Here is a 20,969-nt window from a genome sequence, read left to right as displayed (position 1 = left end):
GGGTCTTACTGAGTTGCAAAGGGCCTCACTAAGTAGCTGAGGTTGGCCGCTGAGTATAAGGATTTGCTACTACGCCTGGTGGGCCATTTTTTAAAAGCAGCATGAGGCCCTTGTCAGATGCAGAAACCTGGCTGTGGACTTTCTAGCTTCCAAAAAATGTTTTCCAAAATAAACCTTTTTCCTTTATAGTTGACTGAGTCTCAAGTATTCTGTTATAGCAACAGGAAATGGAGCAAGACAATACTCATGGCCTCTAGAGATCAGCCGAACTGATGGGTTGTCACTTCTGAAATGAGGTTATAAGCCAGGCGTGGTGGCGCACACTTGTAATCCCCACGCTTGGGAGGCTGAGACAGGAGGATTGCACAGGCTTGAAGCCAGCCTCAGCTACTTAGTGAGGCTCTCAGCAACTTAGTGAGACCCTGTTTCCAAATAAAATAGAAAATAGGTCTGGGAGGATAGCCTGGAGGTAGAAAGCCTCTGGGTTCCACCCCCAGTATCACCAAAAAATAAATAAATAAATAAATAAATAAATAAAAATAAAAATAAATTAATTAATTAAATAAAATGAGGTTATAAAGAAGACTTCAGCTTCTTGGCTGCCTTCTTTCCATCTCAGTTACTCTGAGGAAGCAAGCCCTTGAGATGCTCTGTGGAGAGGACCACTTGTCCTGGAACCGGTTTCCTGCCAATAGCCAAGTCTGCGAATTGGAAGCAGATCCTCCTGCCCCAGGAAAGTCTTTCAGGACTGGGGTCCCATCCCGCAGCTTGGTGACGATCTACAAGAGACCTGAGTCAGAGCCACCCAGTTCAGGCACCTAGACTCCTGACCTGCAGAAAATGTGAGATAATAAATGTTTGTTGTTTCGTGTCCCCTGAATTTGGGGGTGATTTTATAGGCAGTAATAACTAAAATAGAACAGAAAGAACAGTAGGTCAAGCCAAATTTGTGGCAACGTGGGCACAGTATATGAGTATGGTAAACAGAGCGTCTCAATTCATTGTTTGACCTCACAGGGCTGTGAGCAACGACTCTAATGGTTTGGTGGAAATTTAAATTTAATGGTGGAATATGCTAAATGAAATTAAAAAGTGAAATTTCCTTGATATACCAAATAGGAAGGTACACTGTAGTTTTGTTTATTTGTTTTGTTTGGTTTGGTTTTTTCGGTACTGGGGATGGAAACCTGGGGCATTCTACCTCCAAGCTACACCCCTCAGCTCTTTTTATTTATTCTTTATTTTGAAACAGGGTCTCACTGAGTTGCAAAGGACCTCACTAAGTAGCTGAGGCTGTCTACCGCCATCCTCCCATCTCAGCCTCCTGAATGCTGGGAGTACAAGTGTGTGCTATCACGTCCAGATAGGTACACTTTTGTGTGTGTGTGTGTGTGTGTGTGTGTGTGTGTGTGTGTGGTGCTGGGGATGGAGCCCAGAGGCTTTCTACCTCTGGGCTATACTCCCAGACCTATTTTTTAAATATTTTATTTGGAAACAGGGTCTCACTAAGTTGCTGAGAGCCTCACTAAGTAGCTGAGGCTGGCTTCGAACCTGTGCGATCCTCCTGTCTCAGCCTCCCAAGTGCTGGGATTACAAGGTACACTGTATTGACAAGGACTCCATGGTCTAATTTTAGTCAGACTCCTCTGGACCTTTTATCCACTAGGCCCCATCTTTGAGTGGGTCCCCTGAGAGCCCAGCCATACCAAGAATCTTCTCAAGTTTATCCAGAATCCTTCACTCATGGTATCTGACCACCCTCCATGTCTGATCAAATTCCTCATCTCCAGTCATCTCCCATGTAATATCCGATCTTTCGAGCCTGCCTTCAAGCAAGAGTCCTGTTATAGTAGTCCTCAAAGTTGACCTACATTCATTTACTATTTTGACTATACAATAAAGGAGAAAAAGACAAACTTTTTAGATAGTATTGAATGTTCTGAATTGACAGTAATTCTTAGAGACCCCAAATGCCACCATAGACCACCAGTCCGAAAAACAGATTTATGGAGCTCAAGTTATCAATGAAGTGTATCTCAAATCTGGTCCACTGGGTTTCCAAACTTTACTTGTCGGAGTTGCATAGTTCTGAAAGGCGCAGTTTGAACATATACACTCAAAACAGGCATGGTGGTGCATATCTGTAATCCCAGTACGTGGAGGGTGAGGCCGGAGAATCACAGGTTCTCAGCCAGCCTTAGCAACCTAGCGAGTCCCTATTTCAAAATAAAAAATGAAATAGGGCTGGGGGTGTAGCCCAGAGGCAGAAAAAAAATTTTATATATGCACTCAACAACTTGTGGAGTCCCTACATTGGTTCCCTGGCCTGTTAAACAAGGGCTATTACGATAGGAAACCAGAAGTTATTAGAACTGTGTGTGTACCGGGGGTGGAGCCCAGGAGCATTTGACCTCAGAGCTATATCCCCAGCCCTATTTTATTCTTCTCTTTTGAAGCAGGGTCTCTCTAGGTTGTGAAGGCTGGCCATAAACCTGTAATTCTCCTGTCTTAGCCTCCCAAGTACTAGGATTACAAGCATAAGCCACCACACCTGGATCCATTTTTTTTTTTTTTTTGTGGGTCTGGGGATGGAACCCAGGGGCATTCAACCTTGAGCTACACCCCCCCTGCCCTGTTTTTTGAAACAGGGTCTTACTAAGTTGCAGAGGGCCTCACTAAGTAGCTGAGGCTGTCTGCGAACCACGATCCTCCAGTCTCAGCCTCCCAAATGCTGGGATTAAAAGCGTGCGACACCACACCCGGCTTAACACACCATGCCTATTTTATTTTTCATTTGGAAACGGGGTCTTGATAATTTTTTTTTTTTTTTTTTTGGTGGTACTGGGATGGAACCCAGAGGCTTTCTACCTCCGGGCTATACTCCCAGACCTATTTTATATTTTATTTGGAAACAGGGTCTCACTAAGTTGCTGAGAGCCTCACTAAGCAGCTGAGGCTGGCTTCGAACCCATGCGATCCTCCTGTCTCAGCCTCCCAAGCGCAGGGATTACAAGCGTGTGCCACCATGTCTGGCTCTTTTATTTTTATTTATTTATTTATTTTAATTAAAAAAAATTTTTTTGCAGTACTGGGGAATGGAACCCAGGGGCATTCTACCTCTGAGCTACACCCCTAACCCTATTTTTTTTGTTTATTCTTTAATTTGAAACAGGGTCTCACTGAGTTGCAGAGAGCCTTACTAAGTAGCTGAGGCTGTCTGCGGACCGCGATCCTCCTGTCTCAGCCTCCCAAGTACTGGACTTACAAGTGTGCACCACCACGCCAGGCTTTTATTTTTATTTAGAAACAGGATCTCACTAGGTTTCTGAGAGTCTCACTACTTGCTGATGCTGTCCTCCAACCTGTGATCCTCCTGTTGCAGCCTCCCAAGTGCTGGGATTACAGGTGTGCACCACAACCCACGGTTCCCCTGTATGGTTTTGAACTGGGGTTAACTTCAAGAGATATTTGCTTAGCAGCGGGAAAGCAGAAGCGAAACTGCAGCCTTCAGCCCTGAAGGTCACCTTGTTGACTCAGGTAGGAGCTGGGCCTGCAGCTCCTGCAGCCACTACTGGCTCTCCTGCATCTCCTGGGCCAGGTGCACCTGTAGCTGGTGGTGAAGGACACTAGCTCCTCCAGCAGAGACATTTGGGGCAAATTTTGGACAGTATTGTCATGTGCTGGGAAGGAGGGGAGGAGAAGTAAAAGTATTGAATACTGGGAATCACTTAAGCTTAAACCCTCAATGACTTCCTCTGTGCACGTCAGATTAAATTAAAAATTTTCAGCCTAGTAGATGGGGCCCTGGACAGTCAGGTATTTGTGCACTTTTTCACCTTTATCTGCCACTATTTCCCTTCCTGTACCCTCTGCTCCTGAATTCTTCCTGAGGCTTGGATGAACCGAGGTCACCCACCTATTTAGTGGAAGGGCTTCGTTGGAAACAGTCCAACATACTTGGGGAAGCGAGCTCTTTCAGTGTTCCTTTCCGAGCCTGGTTGATAAGTAAAAGAAAATTCGACCTGAGCCTCCTTAAGTATACAGGTATATAGTCTTCCTTATTCGTATAACTTTGTATGTGGCATTGGCTGTACTTAAGGACCTTTGCCTACATATGCTCAGTTAGGATGTGGCAGTTTCCATTTTTGAAACAGATTAAATGAGTCTTAAAATCTTGTCTTTATAATAATAGAAAAAGGATTTTGTGTGTGTGTTTGCTGGGAATTAAACCCCTCTTTTTTGTGGAACCCAGGGGCATTCTACCTCTGAGCTACACCCCCAGCCCTAATTTTTATTCCTTCTTTTCTTTTCTTTCTTTCTTTCTTTCTTTCTTTCTTTCTTTCTTTCTTTCTTTCTTTCTTTCTTTCTTTCTTTCTTTCATCTTTTTTTCTTTTTGAAAAAAAGATGGAACCCAGGGGCATTCTACCTCCAAGCTACACCCCCAGCCCTTTTCTCTTTATTCTTTATTTTGAAACAGGGTCTCACTGAGTTACAAAGGGCCTCATTAAGTAGTAGCTGAGGCTGTCCGTGAACTATGATCCTCCTGTTTCAGCCTCTCAAATGCTGGGATTACAAGCATGCGCCACCACACCTGACCCTGAACCCATGGTTTTCTAGTCCTTCTTTTCCTTTCCTTTCCTTTTCTCTTCTCTTTTTTTTTTTCTTTCTTTCTTTTTTTTTTTTTTTTTTTTTTTTGTAGAACTGGGGATGAAACCCAGGGGCTTTGTACCTCCAGGCTACACCCCTAGACCTATTTTTATATTTTATTTGGAAACAGGATCTCACTAAGTTGCTGAGAGCCTCACTAAGTAGCTGAGGCTGGCTTCGAACCTGTGTAATCCTTCTGTCTCAGCCTCCCAAGTACTGGGATTACAAGGGTGCACCACCACACCCTGCTCTAGTCCCTATTTTATTATATTATTTTGAAATAGGGCATGAGTTGCTGAGGTTGGCCCAAACCTGTCATCCTTCTGTCTCATTGTCCTAAGTACTGGGATTACAAGTGTGTGCCATCATCGTGCTTGGCCTTTCAGCCCTTTATATTTTTTATATTGAAACGGGGTCTCAAGAAATTGTTGAGTCTGGCCTCGAATCTATGATCCTCCTATCTCAGCTTCCCAAGTACTGGGATTATAGAAATACACCACCATTCCTGGCCCCAGCTAAATTTTCAGAGATCATATTTTGTAGACTGACATGATCTCATTGAGTTCTCATTCATCTTCAAGATAGATACTACTTCCAACCAAAAACAGAATTTGTAAGGCCTCATGTAAAATAAAAAAAATGCAAAGCCAGGCATGATGGTGCATGCTTGTAATCCCAGCATTTGGGAGGCTGAGACAGGAGGATCCCGGTTCGCGGACAGCCTCAGCTACTTAGTGAGGCACTCCGTAACTTAGTGAGACCTTGTTTCAAAATAAAGAATAAAAAAAAGGGCAGGGGGTGTAGCTCAGTGGTTGAATGCCCCTGGGTTCCACCTCCAGATCCGCAAAATAAATAAATAAATAAATAAAAATTTAAAAATGCAGGGTTTCTTTTTTTCTTTTTCTTTTGTGGGTCTGGGGATGGAACCCAGGGGCATTTGACCTCCGAGCTACACCCCCTGCCCTATTTTTTATTCTTTATTTTGAAACCGGGTCTCACTGAGTTGCAGAGGGCCTCACTAAGTAGCTGAGGCTGTCCACGAACTGCGATCCTCCGGGCTCAGCCTCCCGAATGCTGGGATTACAAGCGTGCGCCACCACACCTGGCAGGGTTTCTTGTTCATCAACTTATTAAGAATTTAAAAATGAGAGGTGGCTGGGTGTGGTGGCACACGCTTGTAATCCCAGCATTCGGGAGGCTGAGACGAGAGGATCACAGTTTGTGGACAGCCTCAGCTACTTAGGCCCTCTGCAACTTAGTGAGACCCTGTTTCAAACTAAAGGATAAAAATATAGGGCAGGGGTTGTAGCTCAGAGGTCAAATGCCCCTGGGTTCCATCCTCAAACCCGCAAAAGAAAAATTTTAAAAATAAATAAAAATAAAAACGAGAAGTGTAAGGTGGTGATTATACAGGTAGAAACATCCCACAGAGGTCTCAGCCCTTTTTCATGTTACTAACAAAAGGCTCATGGGCTTGCTTTATTTGTATGTATTTTTGTACATAAATTTATATGTATTTTTGTACCATTTATGTCCAAAATGCTTGTGTCATATTGTCACTTACAAAATGACAATATGTGTTTGCCATATTGTCATTGTGCACCTCCAAAGTACTAATAATCACTGTGGACTAGTGGCAGAAGACAGTTTATTTATGTAGTCTTCTGTGGGTCAGTTGCTTTCATAAATGGGTATTTATTTTATAAATGTCTTAAAAGGCTCCCCCCCTTTTATTTTGCAGTACTGGGGATGGAACCCAGGGGCATTCTACCTTCGAGCTCCACCCCCAGCCCTATTTTTTATTCTTTAATTTGAAACAGGATCTCACCGAGTTGTGGAGGTCCTCACTAAGTAGCTGAGGCTGGCTGCAAACTGCAATGTGCCACCATGCCTGGCTAAAAGCTCCCTTTTAATCTATTTAGGGTTAGAAGGTATCCTCTATCATGATCTTATTATTACTACAGTATTTGTACATTTATGTCAAGAGAAAGAATTCCTTTGGCAAATGTTATCTGCCAGGCTCAGTGCTTAAAGGTTTTGTGGGTTTTTTTTTTTTTTTTTTTTTTTTTGGTGGTACTGGGGGTGGAACCCAGAGGCTTTCTACTTCCGGGCTATACTCCCAGACCCATTTTATATTTTATTTGGAAACAGGGTCTCACTAAGTTGCTGAGAGCCTCACTAAGTAGCCAAGGCTGGCTTCGAACCTGTGCGATCCTCCTGTCTCAGCCTCCCAAGCGCGGGGATTACAAGCATGCGCCACCACGACCGGCTCCAGTGCTAAGTTTTGAAAATAGGGGTATGCATAGAATATATATGTTCCCTGCCCTCTAGAACTTTGTTTTATTTATTTATTTTGCAGTCCTGGGGATTGAACCCAGAGGCATTCTACCTTTGAACTATACACCCAGTCCAATTTTATTTCTTATGTGGAAACAGGAGCTGGGTAAGTTGATGAGAGGCTCACTCTTTGCTGAGGCTGTCCTTGAACCTGCAATCCTGTCTCAGTCTCCCAAGAACTGGGATTACTGGCTCTCTAGAACTTTATAGGTGCAATGATAATTTTTTTTATTTGTGGTGTTGGGGATAGAACCCAGGGGAGTCTACCCCCAAGCTATATCCCAACCTATTTTTTATTCTTTATTTTAAAACAGGGTTTCTCTAAGTTGTAAAGGGCCTCACTAAGTAACTGAGGCTGACTTCGACCCAGATTCTCCTGTCTCAGGCTCCCAAATGCTGGGATTACAAGCATGCGCTACTGTGCCCGGATAGAAATATTTTTACAGAAATAACTTTTCGCTGGGTGTCACCACACCTGCTGGGATTATGCCGTTAATCTCAGTATTTGGGAGGCTGAGACAGAAGGATTGCAGGTTCAGGGGCAGCCTGAGCAATTTAATGACGCTTTCAGCAATTTAGAGACCCTGTTTCCAAATAAAAAACAAAAAAACAGGGCTAGGAGTGTACGTCGGAGGTAGAATGCCCCTGGGTTCAATCCCCAGCACAACACACCCACACACACTACTGTAATGGCAGAAGTTGCGGCACAAAATACTGCAGTGATGTCCTAACTGTAACACCTAAATAACATATCATTGAGCACTTGAGATTTTTTTCTTTTAAAGTGATTGCTAGGTAATGGCTATCACCTAAGCGTAAAGAACTGAAGCCCTGGCGTCAAGGAGAGACACCTGAAGGTGAAGGGACAAGAACAGGGCTGGAGCCCAAGCCTGATACCACTCAAGTACCCGGTCCGGAATGCGCGCCTGCGCAGTACGAATCCTCCTGCGCACTAGCTAGGCCGGAAGGGCTGGGGCCGACGGGGGCGGGGATAAGGTTGCTAAGAAAACGCGATGACGCTACGGCCTCCGCGCTCCTCTCCACCAATGGGCGACGCCTGCCGCGGTGACGCGCCGCGAGCGTCACGCTGACGACGCGCGAAGGGCACGGATCTGTGGGCCCGGAGGACATTCGGCCTCTGTGAGCCGCAGCCTTTCCGAGGGAGCGGTTGTGCGTTCGCCATCTTAGGGAGTGAGTGGCCCGGCCTTGCCCGCAGCGGGTGCGGGGAGCGGGGCCTGGAGTCCCGCGGGGCCGCTGCTTTGGCTGCAGGCCCGGTCGGGTTAGGCCTCCTTTGGGAAGCCGCCTTGACCTCCTCAAGGGCGCGGAGGCGGGAAGGAAGACCGTCCCTTTCGAGGTCCCAGGGCGCCGGTGACATTGGCCGGCCCCTGGCCTTTCCTCTAATCGCCACTTTCTCTTCCCCTAGGAGGATGTTCTCGTCCGTGGCGCACCTGGCGCGGGCGAACCCCTTCAACGCGCCGCACCTGCAGCTGGTGCACGATGGGCTCGCGGACCCCCGCAGCAGCCCCGCGGCGCCCCCGGGCCCTCCCCGACGGCCCCGCAACCTGGCCGCCGCCGCCGTGGAAGGTGAGATGAGGCTGCCCCGAGGCAGCGTGGGCGGCCGGTGGTGCCCGGCTCGGCCGCCGAGGCCGCGGCCCGGCCTGGAGGACGGGGAAGGACGTGCCAGCCCGCTGCGCCGCACGACGGCGCCAAGTGGCTTTCCCTGGGATAGATGTCAGGCTTTTCCGCCCCACACCCGTGTAGGAGCCTTGGCCCTCCCTCAAGGGCGTGGAAGGGGGGTAGGCCCAGCGTCCCTCGGTGACCTCCAAGTCCCCCAGGGAGTCGAGGCAGAGAGGCCCCGACTGGCTTGCCTTCTGTTCGGTGAGCCCGCCTGCTCAGCAGACTCTGTTGAGTCTCGTGACACTACTGGCTACCCATAGTTCTAACTGTATTATCAGTTCTTTGATTCGCGTTTAATTTTCTCCTTAAAAATACTCCCCTAATTCTCATATTTCCTAAGTTTTGTATTGGTCGATGTTTAATTGTGTATGAGATAAGGGGGTCTCTTTTGGAATGCTTCTGCCCGAGAAGGCTGCTTGTGGCCCCAGATAGTAGAAAGGCAGTCATTGGTGGACATTTCATAGGGCTTACCTCTTGGGATTCAAGGTGGTTGGGCCTAGTTCTAACTTACTGTATATGTTTTAAATCTCAGTGAAATGTATATACAGAGGAACTTGAAACCGAATTGTAGGAGTCCTGAAAATGTTACCTGCATTTGTGCCTGTAAAATGGAAAGTTTTTTTTTTCTTCAATCATTCATGTGTTTCTGTTATATCTTTAGTATGGCTTGAGTCTTTACACTATCATTCTCTTTCAACTTAAAAGTTAAAGCTAAGCCGGGTGTGGTGGTACACGTTTGTAATCTCAGTATTTGGGAGGCTAGATAGGATCTCATTTTGAGGGCAGTCTCAGCTACTTTGGCCGACTGCAACTTAGTTGAGACCTTGTTTCAAAATAAATAATGAAAAATAGTGCTGGTGGTGTAGCTTGGAGATAGAATGTCCCTGGGTTCCATCCCCAATACTTAAAAAAAAAAAAAAAAGATAAAGTTGACATTTAGTTTTATAGGTGTTCATGAGGAGGGAGTAGTATTTGATTATTATTTGGCTGGGGTAAACTTTGGAGTTGTTTGCAAGCTTTTTACATGTCAAGTGCTCTTCCTGAGTTTGATTTGTACTCTGAGGCATGCTCTTATCAGTTGTTAGTAATTTGTTGTTTGATTTTAATTGAAAAAATGTAGAGAATATTTTGAAAATTGGTATGATAGAATAAGGGGCAGCTAATATCTCACAGATAAAGATCCCTAATTTTTAAATGATCCGATTTTGAAAGTGAATTTCTAGTCATTCACACTAGATGGAAAGTCATTTTTCCACTTAATTGTAAATGGTGGCCAAAGCCGTTCCTCTCTGATAGTACTATTTCATAGGGAAACAGCTTTCTTTCATTCCCATGGCCGTCATCTCTGAAAAAATACTTACCTTTTTTTTTTTTTTTTTTTTTCCTAATTAAACAGAGCAGTATAGCTGTGAATATGGATCTGGCAGATTCTTTATCCTCTGTGGACTTGGAGGAATTATTAGCTGTGGCACAACACATACAGCAGTGGTTCCTCTAGATCTGGTTAAATGCAGAATGCAGGTTTGTTTTGCATGCTGGGCTAAACCGTATATTGTTGAAGCATGGCTGTTAGTTGTAAGATGTTGACTAACAAGCTGTGTGGAAACGTAACTATCCAGGAGGTAAGTTGATGACCACTAACAGTGTTTTGTATTAAAATGCATGGCGTGTCTTATCTTATTTCAGAGTACAGTTGTGAATATGGCTCCATGAAGTTTTATGCACTGTGTGGCGTAGGTGGGGTCTTAAGTTGTGGGCTGACGCACACTGCTGTTGTTCCCCTGGATTTAGTGAAATGCCGTATGCAGGTTTGTATTGAGTTGATCACCTTGAACATTATCATATGTGACTTAATTCTAAGGACTTCACAAAGGGAAAGGCATAACTGCTAGATATTTCAGTAAGAACTCTATGGTCTTTTTGTTATTATTTTATTATTCTATTTTTTTGGTGGTACTGGGGATGGAACCCAGGGGCTTCTACCTCCAGGCTACACTCCCAGACCTATTTTATATTTTATTTGGAAATAGGGCTTCTGAGGCTGGCTTTGAACCTGCGCGATCCTCCTGTCTCAGCCTCGCAAGCGCTGGGATTATAAGCATGTGGCACCACGCCTGGCGCTTTTGTTAGTATTTTAAATCCAAGAAGTTTCTCTTTTATAAAAACATGGATGGATTATTCACTCTGAGACTCTGGCTATAAGTGGCTCTTTGCTGCTGCTGTTCAGTTCTGGCCAGAGTCCTTCTTCAAGGCCTAATAGTGCTTTATGCCCCCAATAGTCATTTTTTAAGTAGTTAACATGTCAGAGTGAGTAATCAGTCTTTGTATGTTACATGAAGTAACTTTATGCCCTTAAACATTGACAAGAAAAAGCTAGAGTATATTAAGATTTCTTTAAAATCCTTTTAATATCTTAGTGTGAAAATTTTGTGTGTATAGTTTCTTGTGTATTTATGGGTTTCTTACAATTTAATTATCTTTTAGTTAGGATTATTGAGACAAAAATAATCAAACATCAAAGATTTATTTGTCCCAAACGGGATTAGAAGTCTACTTACCTAAAAGAGAAAGGTGAAATATTAGGAAGGAGAAAGAGGAAGGTGATGTAAACCAGCCCTCATAATACAGAAATAGTGAGATAAGCTTGTTTTTTTCCCGTTAGTTAATGGAACAGATATGAAATATACCTTTGCTAAAATTTATGCATTTATCTTGAAGTGCATTTAATTCAAAAGACAGATTCTCATTGCCTTGATGTACTTTTTTAAAATTTTTGCGGTACTGGGGATGGAACTCAGGGGCATTCAACCTTCAAGCTATACCCCCAGCCCTATTTTTTATTCTTTATTTGGAAACAGGGTCTCACTAAGTTGTGGAGGGCCTCACTAAGTTGCTGTGGCGAGCCATGAACCTGGATCCTCCTTCCTGTCTCAGCCTCCCAAATGCTGGGATTACAAGTGTGCGCCACCATGCCCACCTTTTATTCTTGATTTTGAAACAGGGTCTCACTGAGTTGCAAAGTGCCTCCCTAAGTAGTCGAGGCTGTTGGCGAATTGCGATTCTCCTGTCTCAGCCTCCCAAATGCTGGGATTACAAGCATGGACCACCACGCCTGGTTTTTTGATGCACCTTTTAAATTGTATTTAGTTTGATTTTCTAATGCTCATAAGACTTCATAGTGTATAATCTACTTAATGGGCTATCATATATCATAAATGCAGACTTATTATTTAGATGACAACTTTAAAACTAGTTTTTTAAGAGTAGTAGAATTTAGGTAGTAAGAAATCTTTTTTCCCTTTTGTGTGTGTATTACTGGGGATTGAACCCAGAGGCATACTATCTCTGAACTATATTCCCACCCTATTTTATTTTTATTTTGAAACAGGGTCTAAGTTGTAGAAGGTTGTTGCTGAGGCTGGCTGTGAACCTGTGATCTTGTCTTGGCTTCCCAAGTACTGGGATTATGGGCATACACCACCACACCAGGCTTGCAAGACTCAAGACTTTGTTTTTTCCTTTTTTTTTTTTTTGGCGGGTCTGTTTTATACCTAACTTTTTGGGGCGATGGGGGGTCTGAGGATAGAACCCAGGGGCGTTGTACCTCCAAGCTACACCGCCTGCTCTATTTTTATTCTTTATTTTATTTTATTTATTTATTTATTTTTGGTGGTACTGGGGTTCCTGGAAGCCCTTCTACCTCCAGGCTACACTCCCAGACCTATTTTTACATTTTTATTTGGAAACAGGGTCTCCTAAGCCAGCGCACGCGGCTGGCTTCGAACCTGCGCGATCCTCCTGTCTCTGCCTCCCAAGCACGGGGATTACAAGCGTGCGCCACCACGCCCGGCTTTATTCTTTATTTTAAAATAGAGCCTCACTAAGTAGCTGAGGCTGTCCGCGAACCATGATTCTCTGGTCTCAGCCTCCCGAATGCTGGGATTACAAGCATGTGCCACCACGCTCGGCTCCTTGCAAGACTTAAAGAGTCGATTTTATTTTGTATTTTTCTTTGAATTTTACCCTCTTAATTATCCTATGACTCAAATTAGACGTTAATGTACAAAAGTTTCCATTTATAAAATAATGATATTAAGCTGGTTTTATACTGAGAACTTTTATTTACCTTTTGTGTATTTGCCAAAATTTATTTTAGAACCAAAAGGAAAAATAATAATGAAATGAAATATTTATGAGACGTGTTAGATCTCTGATGCACTCAATTAACATTCTCTCCTTTGCTTTAAATAAAGGTGGACCCCCAAAAGTACAAGGGAATATTTAATGGATTCTCAGTTACACTTAAAGAGGATGGTCTTCGTGGTTTGGCCAAAGGATGGGCCCCAACTTTCATTGGCTACTCTATGCAAGGGCTCTGCAAGTTTGGCTTTTATGAAGTCTTCAAAGTCTTATATAGCAACATGCTTGGTGAGGTATGTGTTAAGTTAACTTAAGTATAAAGGTCCCAAAAGGAGCATAGCTTTTGTTGGAATTAGCTTGATCTACAAAGTAGTAGTCTCAGGAAGAGTAAGAGTAATCAAGGCTGTTTTAGTAGAGAGGATGCGAAACAGCATAGTTCATAAAGTTTCAGTGCATTTATTGTTTGTTTGTTTGTTTGTTTGTTTTGCAATACTAAGAATTGAAACCCCCAGGGTCATTCTAACTCTTGAGCTGCACCCCCAGCCCTAGTTTTTATTCTTTATTTTGAAACAGGGTCTCAGTAAGTTGGAATCAGCCTCATTAAGTAGCTGAGGCTGGCCTCCAACCTGTCTCAGCCTCCTAAGTATTGTGATTACAGGCATAAGCCACTGTGCCCAGCACATTTATGAATTTACTTATTTTTTGCAGTATTGGGGATTGAACCCAGGGGCATTCTATCTCCAAGCTATAGCCCCAGCCCTAGTTTTCTTTCTTTATTTTTTCCCCCTTGGTACTGGGGATGGAACCCAGGGGCTTTTCTACCTCCGGGCTATACTCCCAGACCTATTTTATATTTTATTTGGAAACAGGGTCTCTCACTAAGTTGCTGAGAGCCTCACTAAGTAGCTGAGGCTGCCTTCGAACCTGTGCAATCCTCCTCTCTCAGCCTCCCAATTACTGGGATTACAAGTGTGCACCACCACACCTGGCTAATTCTTTATTTTGAAACAGTCTCACTAAATTGTGGACAGACTCACTTAAGTAGCTAAGGCTGGCTACAAACCTGTAATCCTTTTCTCTCAGCTCCCAGGTTCTGAGATTATAAGCATGAGCCACCAATACATACTTTTAAAATGTCTGAAGTTCAGTTGTTTCCTGAAACTTTTAAAGTTGAATTGAAAATAGCCAATGCAATGCCATGATAATTCACATCTCTTCTTTTTTGTTTTTAAGGAGAACACCTATCTCTGGCGTACATCACTATATTTGGCTGCCTCTGCCAGTGCTGAATTCTTTGCTGACATTGCCCTGGCTCCTATGGAAGCTGCTAAAGTTCGAATTCAAACCCAACCAGGTTATGCCAACACTTTGAGGGATGCAGCTCCTAAAATGTATAGGGAAGAGGGCATTAACGCGTAAGTAAATGGCTTGCCTAAAAATACTCGTTTTGGGGAAGCTTCCATTTCTTAGTATGAAGCCCACCAGGCTTCTTGTTCATCTCTCTCTCATCTTCTCTTTTTTTTTTTTTTTTTTTTTTTAAACTTTTTTGTTTTTGTGGTACTGGGGATTGAACCCAGGGGCGTTCTACCTCCAAGCTATACCTTCAGCCCTATTTGTATTTTTATTTTGAAACAGTCTCACTAGGTTAATTAATCTTATTATTTGCAGAGGCTGTCCTTGACCTGTGGTCCTCCTGTTTCAGCTTCCCAATTCCTGGGATTACAAGTGTGCACCACCATGCCCAGTTCCCATTAGGTTATTTAATATCTTTTTCTTTTTTTTACCTATGTCTAGAATTTAAACTCTAGAGGCAAAGATAATTCAACACATGGTTCAAACCCTGGATTAGATTTATTTTTGTAAAGGACCATTTGTCAGTCTACAAATGACTTGATATTTGGCCTAATCGTACATTGTAAGGGACATTAGAACTCTTGATTCATTCACAGTTAAGAGTTTGCATGTAGTCAGACCACAACATGCTTCCTTAGATCCACCTTTGTGGATGAATCTTGAGCTGAGTTCTACTTGTAAACTTCTTGTTTCTTGTAGTTCCAGTCAAAGAGACATCCAGCAACTTTTTTGGTTGTATAGTCAAAGGTGCTTGAGTCATTGGCATGTGAGATGAATATACCTGCATGTTAGTCTAAGGTTCTGATGGAAATGACATGCAGTTTTGCTGTCAGTTTCTACTATCAGGATTTGACTGGTGTGCGGACATTTATGTTAATGATGAGAATCTCTGCTAGGTTAATCTGTGCAAATGTGTAAATAAGTCTCCTGATTTCCTAGATTCTACAAGGGGGTTGCCCCTCTCTGGATGAGACAGATACCGTATACTATGATGAAGTTTGCCTGCTTTGAACGCACTGTTGAAGCATTGTACAAGTTTGTGGTTCCTAAGCCCCGAAGTGAATGTACAAAGGGTGAACAGCTGGTTGTGACATTTGTGGCAGGTTACATAGGTATGAATTATTTGGAACACACTTGTTTATGAGATTATGGACAAATAGCCATTTCCATTATTAACTTTTTTGGTGAAGAAAAAGTATTCTAGAGTTTATAAGCCCTTTATCATTCCTTAATTTTGTGTGTGTCTGTGGTACTGGGAATTGAACCTAGGGGTATTCTATCTCTAAATTTTGTAACATGGTCTCACTGACTTCCTGAGACCGACTTCAAACTTGGCGATCCTCATGTCTCAGCTTCCAAGGTTCTGAGATGAGAAGTGTGTGCTACCATGCCCACTTTCCTTAACATTTATACACCTCTCTGGACTCAACAAATGTTTCTTCAGTCTTGGGGATGGAACCCAGGGGCATTCGACCTCAGATATAGCCCCTGCCCAATTTTTTATTCTTTATTTTTGAAACAGGGTCTCACTGAATTGCAGAGGGCCTCACCAAGTAGCTGAGGCTAGCCGCGAACCTGCAATCTTGTCTCAGCCTCCCAAGTACAGGGATTACAAGCTATAGCACACTTGTCTGCAAACCGCAATCCTCTGGTCTCAGCCTCCCAAATGCTGGGATTACAAGCGTGCGCCACCATGCTCGGCTCCCAGTCCTCTTTTTTATTCTTTATTTTTGAAACAGGGTCTCACTAAGTTGCGGAGGGCCTCACTAAAGAAGCTGAGGCTAGCCGCAAACCTGCAATCTTGTCTCAGCCTCCAAAGTACAGGGATTACAAGCTACAGCACACTTGGCTAATATATATATATCTATATATATATATATATATATATATATATATATATATCATATATATATATATATATATATGATATATATATAATTTTTTTTTAGTAGAGATTAAAAGTAGGGATGCTTTACCAGTGAGCTACATCCCCATATCCCCATATCCAAACTTTAAGACAAGATCTTGCCAAATTACTGAGGCTGATCTTGAATTTGCCACCTCTACCTGGAGTAGCTGAGACTACAGTTGTGCCACCATGCCCAGCTGAAATCTGATTTTTAAAATAAGAGGAAAAGAAAAGTTTATTGCTAAAGGCACTTTGGGGTTTTTTTTTTTTTTTTTTTTTTTAAATACTGGGAATTGAGCCCAGGGAAATTCTACCTCCAAGCTACACCTCCAGCACTATTTTTTATTCTTTATTTTGGAACAGGGTTTCACTAAGTTGTGGAGAGCTGAGGCTCAAACCTGTAATTATAAGTGCGCCACCCTGCCCAGCTTAAAGGCATTTTTCAAAAGGTTGTTGACTGTGTTGTGGGGTTTTTGTTTTTTGCCTGACCCTGAATTGTTTATCTTGTCTTTTTTCAGCTGGGGTCTTCTGTGCTATTGTTTCTCACCCTGCTGATTCTGTTGTGTCTGTGCTGAATAAAGAGAAAGGTAGCAGTGCTTCTCAAGTCCTCCAGAGACTTGGGTTTAGAGGTAAGATGAGTTTTTTTTTTTTTTTCCTTTAGAGAAAGAATAACACTTGGGCATATTACATTTTTTCATTAATATTTCCTGTTTGAACCAGGTGTGTGGAAGGGTCTCTTTGCCCGTATCATCATGATTGGTACCCTGACTGCTCTCCAGTGGTTCATCTACGATTCTGTGAAGGTCTACTTCAGGCTTCCTCGCCCTCCTCCACCTGAGATGCCAGAGTCTCTGAAGAAGAAGCTCGGGTTAACTCAGTAGATGAAAACAAATGTGGACTGAATCTGCTTGTTGATCAGTGTTGAAGAAAGTGCAAAAGGAACTTTTGTATATCTGACAGTGTAGGAACTTGTCTATTCCTGATATAATCACTGTAGTACTCCTGCCTAAGGCATGGAGTTGCAAGCTTACTGCTGAAATAAACCCATCTGTTAATGAGTTATGTGGATTTATAATTCTTTTTTTTTTTTGATACTGGGGATTGAACCCAGAGACGCACACTACATTCAGACTACACCCAGCCCTATTTTATTGTTTTAATTTGAAACAGTTTCACTAGGTTGAGAGTCTCAGTACTTGGCCTATTCTGTCCTTGAACCTGCGATCTTCCTGTCTCAGCCTCCCAAATCCTAGGATTACAAGTGCATACCACCACACCCAGCTCAGTTTGTTTTTTAAGGAAGATATTACTTGAAAATAAAAACTAGGCAAATGCATTTGTGAAAGCAGCATTTTAGTATACTCAAGACATGAGATTGGTTGTAGGTATCAGCCCAAACATTTTCTAAAAGCTCCTAGAAAGTAATTCACTCTGTTCAATTTTCTTGTTTGACTAGGAATTAATTAATTTATTTATTTATTTGTGGTACTGGGGGTGGAACCCAGGGGCTTTCTACCTCCAGGCTATACTCCCAGACCTATTTTATATTTTATTTGGAAACAGGGTCTCACTAAGTTGCTGAGAGCCTCACTAAGCAGCTGAGGCTGGCTTCGAACCTGTGTGATCCTCCTGTCAGCCTCCCAAGCACAGGGATTACAAGTGTATGCCACCACACCTGGCTTGACTAGGAAATTTTTTAAAAAGCCCAGTCTAATCTACTTTTCTGACCTGATTACATTTTACCTTGAGGCTATTGGGTATAGTGTCTGGCTAGGGTCAACAATCTTTATACAGATGGGGCCTCAGATTAAGAAACAAAAGGATTCTAATCAGAGAAATTATCTCATTATAAACCTGTATTTTTTGTGTGTGATACTGGGAATTGAACCTAGCAGTCTTCTACATCTGAAATACATCTCCAGCCTTATTTTATGTTTTAAACAGTCTTACTAACTTGCAGGGAGCTTCACTAAGTTGCTGAGGCTGGCCTCAAATCTGTGGTCTTCCTGTTTCAGCCTCCCAAATACTGGGATTATAGGCTTGTGCCACCAGGCCTGGTTCAAACCTGTATTCTAAGGACTGACTAAAATTTAGGAGACAGATCTAGTTTTGTGTTAACTTTGTATTACCACCTTATCTCACCAGTGCTTGAGAGAGGAAAGGTTGTAGGTATAAAATTGGACCAAACTCTTCTTAAAGGCAGAGTAGGGGGTCTTTCGAGCCCCACAAATTAATCTCAAGCTTTTTTGGGTCGGAAATTCAGGGATGTATCTGCTACACTTTATTGACTCTGGGTCTCACTGATGGTCTTTCATTTGGGCTGGAAAGGTGCTTTTTGAGTATCTTCAAAGGTCTTTATAGCATGGTAGTTTCAGGACAGCTGGACTAAGGTGGCATTCTAGGGCTCTGGGTGTAATGAGGCATAAGCTTCTTTTTCAGGTCTTAACCTTCAAAGTCACCTAACACCAGTGGTGGTGTGTTGGCAAGCCTGCAATATCAATATTTGGAAGAGCAAGCTGGGTATGGTGGTGCACGCAGGAGGCTGAGACTGGAGAATTGCAGTTCGTAGACAGCCTCAGCTACTTAGCGAGGCCCTTCGCAGCTCAGACCCTGTTGAATTTCAAAATAATAAAAACGGGTGGGGGTGTAGCTCAGAGGTAGGATGCCCCTGGGTTCCATACTCAGTACCACACACAAAAAAACAAACCTGATTTTGCTTAATCATATTGGGTGATAGGTGCAACAAAGTTGAACAAAAATAAATGCTTTATTGCATTCTGTGTGGTTTTTTTTGGGGGGGGGATTGAACTCAGCAATGTACCACTGAGCTATATTCCCCAGCCCTTTTTACTTTATTATTACTATATTTATTAACTTTATTTTTTTTTGTTTATTTAGGTGCTGGGGATTGAACCTAGGGGTGTTCTTTCAGCTATACCCCCAGCCCTATCTTTTATTGTCTGGTTAAAGATAATCTATGTTACTGAAGTGTGGTACATGACATTCTTGCTACTTAAAAGTTACTACTTTCCTAACAAGTAATGGCATAATCATATTAATTACTGAAGCAAAAATCTCATATTAAAAATCCCAGGTATGCCGGGTGTGGTGGCGCACTCTTGTAATCCCCGCGCTTGGGAGGCGGAGACAGGAGGATCGCGCAGGTTCGAAGCCAGCCGTGCTGGCGTAAGAGACCCTGTTTCAAAAATATAAAATAGGTCTGGGAGTGTAGCCCGGAGGAAGAAGGGCTTCCAGGAACCCCAGTACCACCAAAAAAAAAAAAAAAAAAAAAAAAAAAAAAAAAAAAAAAATCCCAGGTACCACATGGTTAAGAAGCAAGCAATGTAAGCTGGGCGTGGTGGCACATGCTTGTAATCCCAGCGCTTGGGAGGCTGAAACAGGAGGATTGGACAGGTTTGAAGCCAGCCTGAGCTACTTAGTGAGGTTCTCAGCAACTTAGACCCTGTTTCCAAATAAAGTATAAAATAGGTCTGGGAGTATAGCCTGGAGGTAGAAAAGCCCCTGGGTTCCACCTCCAGTAACACACACACACACACACACACACACACACACACACACACACAATGTAGAGAGATCTATAGTTCACAGTTGAGTGCTGTGCTTTCCCTGAAATGTTAAGGAATTAAATATTAATAAGCCAGCTCCTCTTGATAACTATCAGGTATTACCTATTGAATAATTTATAAGCCAGCTTCTGACATCACATTCTCAAAAGTATAGAAGTGCTTGAGGCGTTAACCTCACCATTGGTAAGGTCTATTAATCTTCTAGTTATTAAAATGACCTTATTTTCTAGAACTCAGCTATTCCAAAGTTTCCATGTGTGTGTTTATGGACTTTGAGGTGTCATACATGAACTTGTCAATAATCTTTGTACTTGGAACATGATCTCAGTTAATTGCTGAGGGCCTTGCTAAGTTGCTGAGGCTGGCTGTGAACCTGCAGTCCAGTCTCAACCTCTAAAGTACAAAGATTACAGGCATGTCCAACCACACCTGGCCAAGTAATTGTCTTGCTATACTTGAAAGAGCTTTGAGTATGTGTCTCCTAGGCAAGTTATAATTTTTACTTAGTACTATGAACAAGGATTTAATGAAAATCCATTGGCTTTTTTGTGGGTTGCAGTGTATCTGAAGAAGGATTATTCACGTGAGAGGCAAGGATGTCAACACCAGGAGGCTGTATCAACCAAGGTTAAAACTATCGCAAGTTGTGATTAAAATCTGAATATATGGTATACCCAACAACTTAGAGTAACATTCGCTAAATGTGTGTGTGTGTGTGTGTGTGTGTGTGTGTGTGTGTGTGTTACTAGGGATTGAACCCAAAGGCATTCTACTTTTGAACTACAACCCCAGCCCTTTACTTTTTTTATTTTGGAAAGAGGGTCTCGCCAAGTTGCCAAGGCTAGTCTTGAGCCCTTGATCCTCCCAAGTACTGGAATTTCAGATGTACACCACTGTATCCTGGGCTATTGCTGTTTTTTTTGTTTTGTTTTGTTTTGTTTTTGTTTTTGTTTTTTCCTTTGACTGCTCAGTTGGACTTGACCTACTGTTACAGGAAAGGACATTCCACAGAAAAACAGCAATGACTCATGTAAGACCGTATCTGCTGAGGCTCTCAGCAACTTAGACCCTGTTTCCAAATAAAATATAAAATTGGTCTGGTCTGGGAGTATAGCCTGGAGGTAGAAAGCCTCTGGGCTCCACCCCAGTACCACCAAAAAAAAAAAAAAAAAAAGCATTACTGTAAGCTGGGTGTGGTGGCACACACTTGTAATCTCAGTACTTGGGAGGCTGAGACAGGATTGCAGATTCAAACCCAGCCTCAGCTACTTAGTAAGGCACTCTACAGCTTGGTGAGATTCTGTTTCAAAATAAAGAAA

The 20,969-nt window shown here is 42.8% G+C and overlaps 1 protein-coding gene across 2 annotated transcripts; it reads left to right on the top strand.

Moving 5' to 3' along the window:
- The first annotated feature begins 8,111 nt into the window (after nucleotides 1-8,111).
- Nucleotides 8,112-17,094, top strand: SLC25A3 (solute carrier family 25 member 3). Of its 2 annotated transcripts, none has more exons than XM_080705626.1 (8): nucleotides 8,112-8,175; nucleotides 8,408-8,568; nucleotides 10,058-10,182; nucleotides 12,915-13,094; nucleotides 14,035-14,216; nucleotides 15,094-15,266; nucleotides 16,582-16,692; nucleotides 16,784-17,094. In XM_080705626.1, exons 2-8 carry the CDS (start codon nucleotides 8,412-8,414, stop codon nucleotides 16,942-16,944), a joined length of 1,089 nt encoding a protein of 362 aa, XP_080561752.1. In that variant the 5' UTR covers nucleotides 8,112-8,175; nucleotides 8,408-8,411; the 3' UTR covers nucleotides 16,945-17,094. The 2 variants fall into 2 exon arrangements, with proteins under 2 accessions (XP_080561752.1, XP_080561751.1); XM_080705625.1 differs by lacking the exon at nucleotides 10,058-10,182 and adding an exon at nucleotides 10,348-10,469 and having other exon boundaries at nucleotides 8,135-8,175.
- The last annotated feature ends 3,875 nt before the right edge of the window (nucleotides 17,095-20,969 follow it).

This window comes from Muscardinus avellanarius (genome assembly GCF_963383645.1).
Source record: "Muscardinus avellanarius genome assembly, chromosome: 11".
In the NCBI taxonomy this organism is placed as follows: Eukaryota; Metazoa; Chordata; class Mammalia; order Rodentia; family Gliridae; genus Muscardinus; species Muscardinus avellanarius.
The sequence above is the reverse complement of the archived record's forward strand: the minus strand, read 5'-3'. Positions and strand labels throughout refer to the sequence as shown.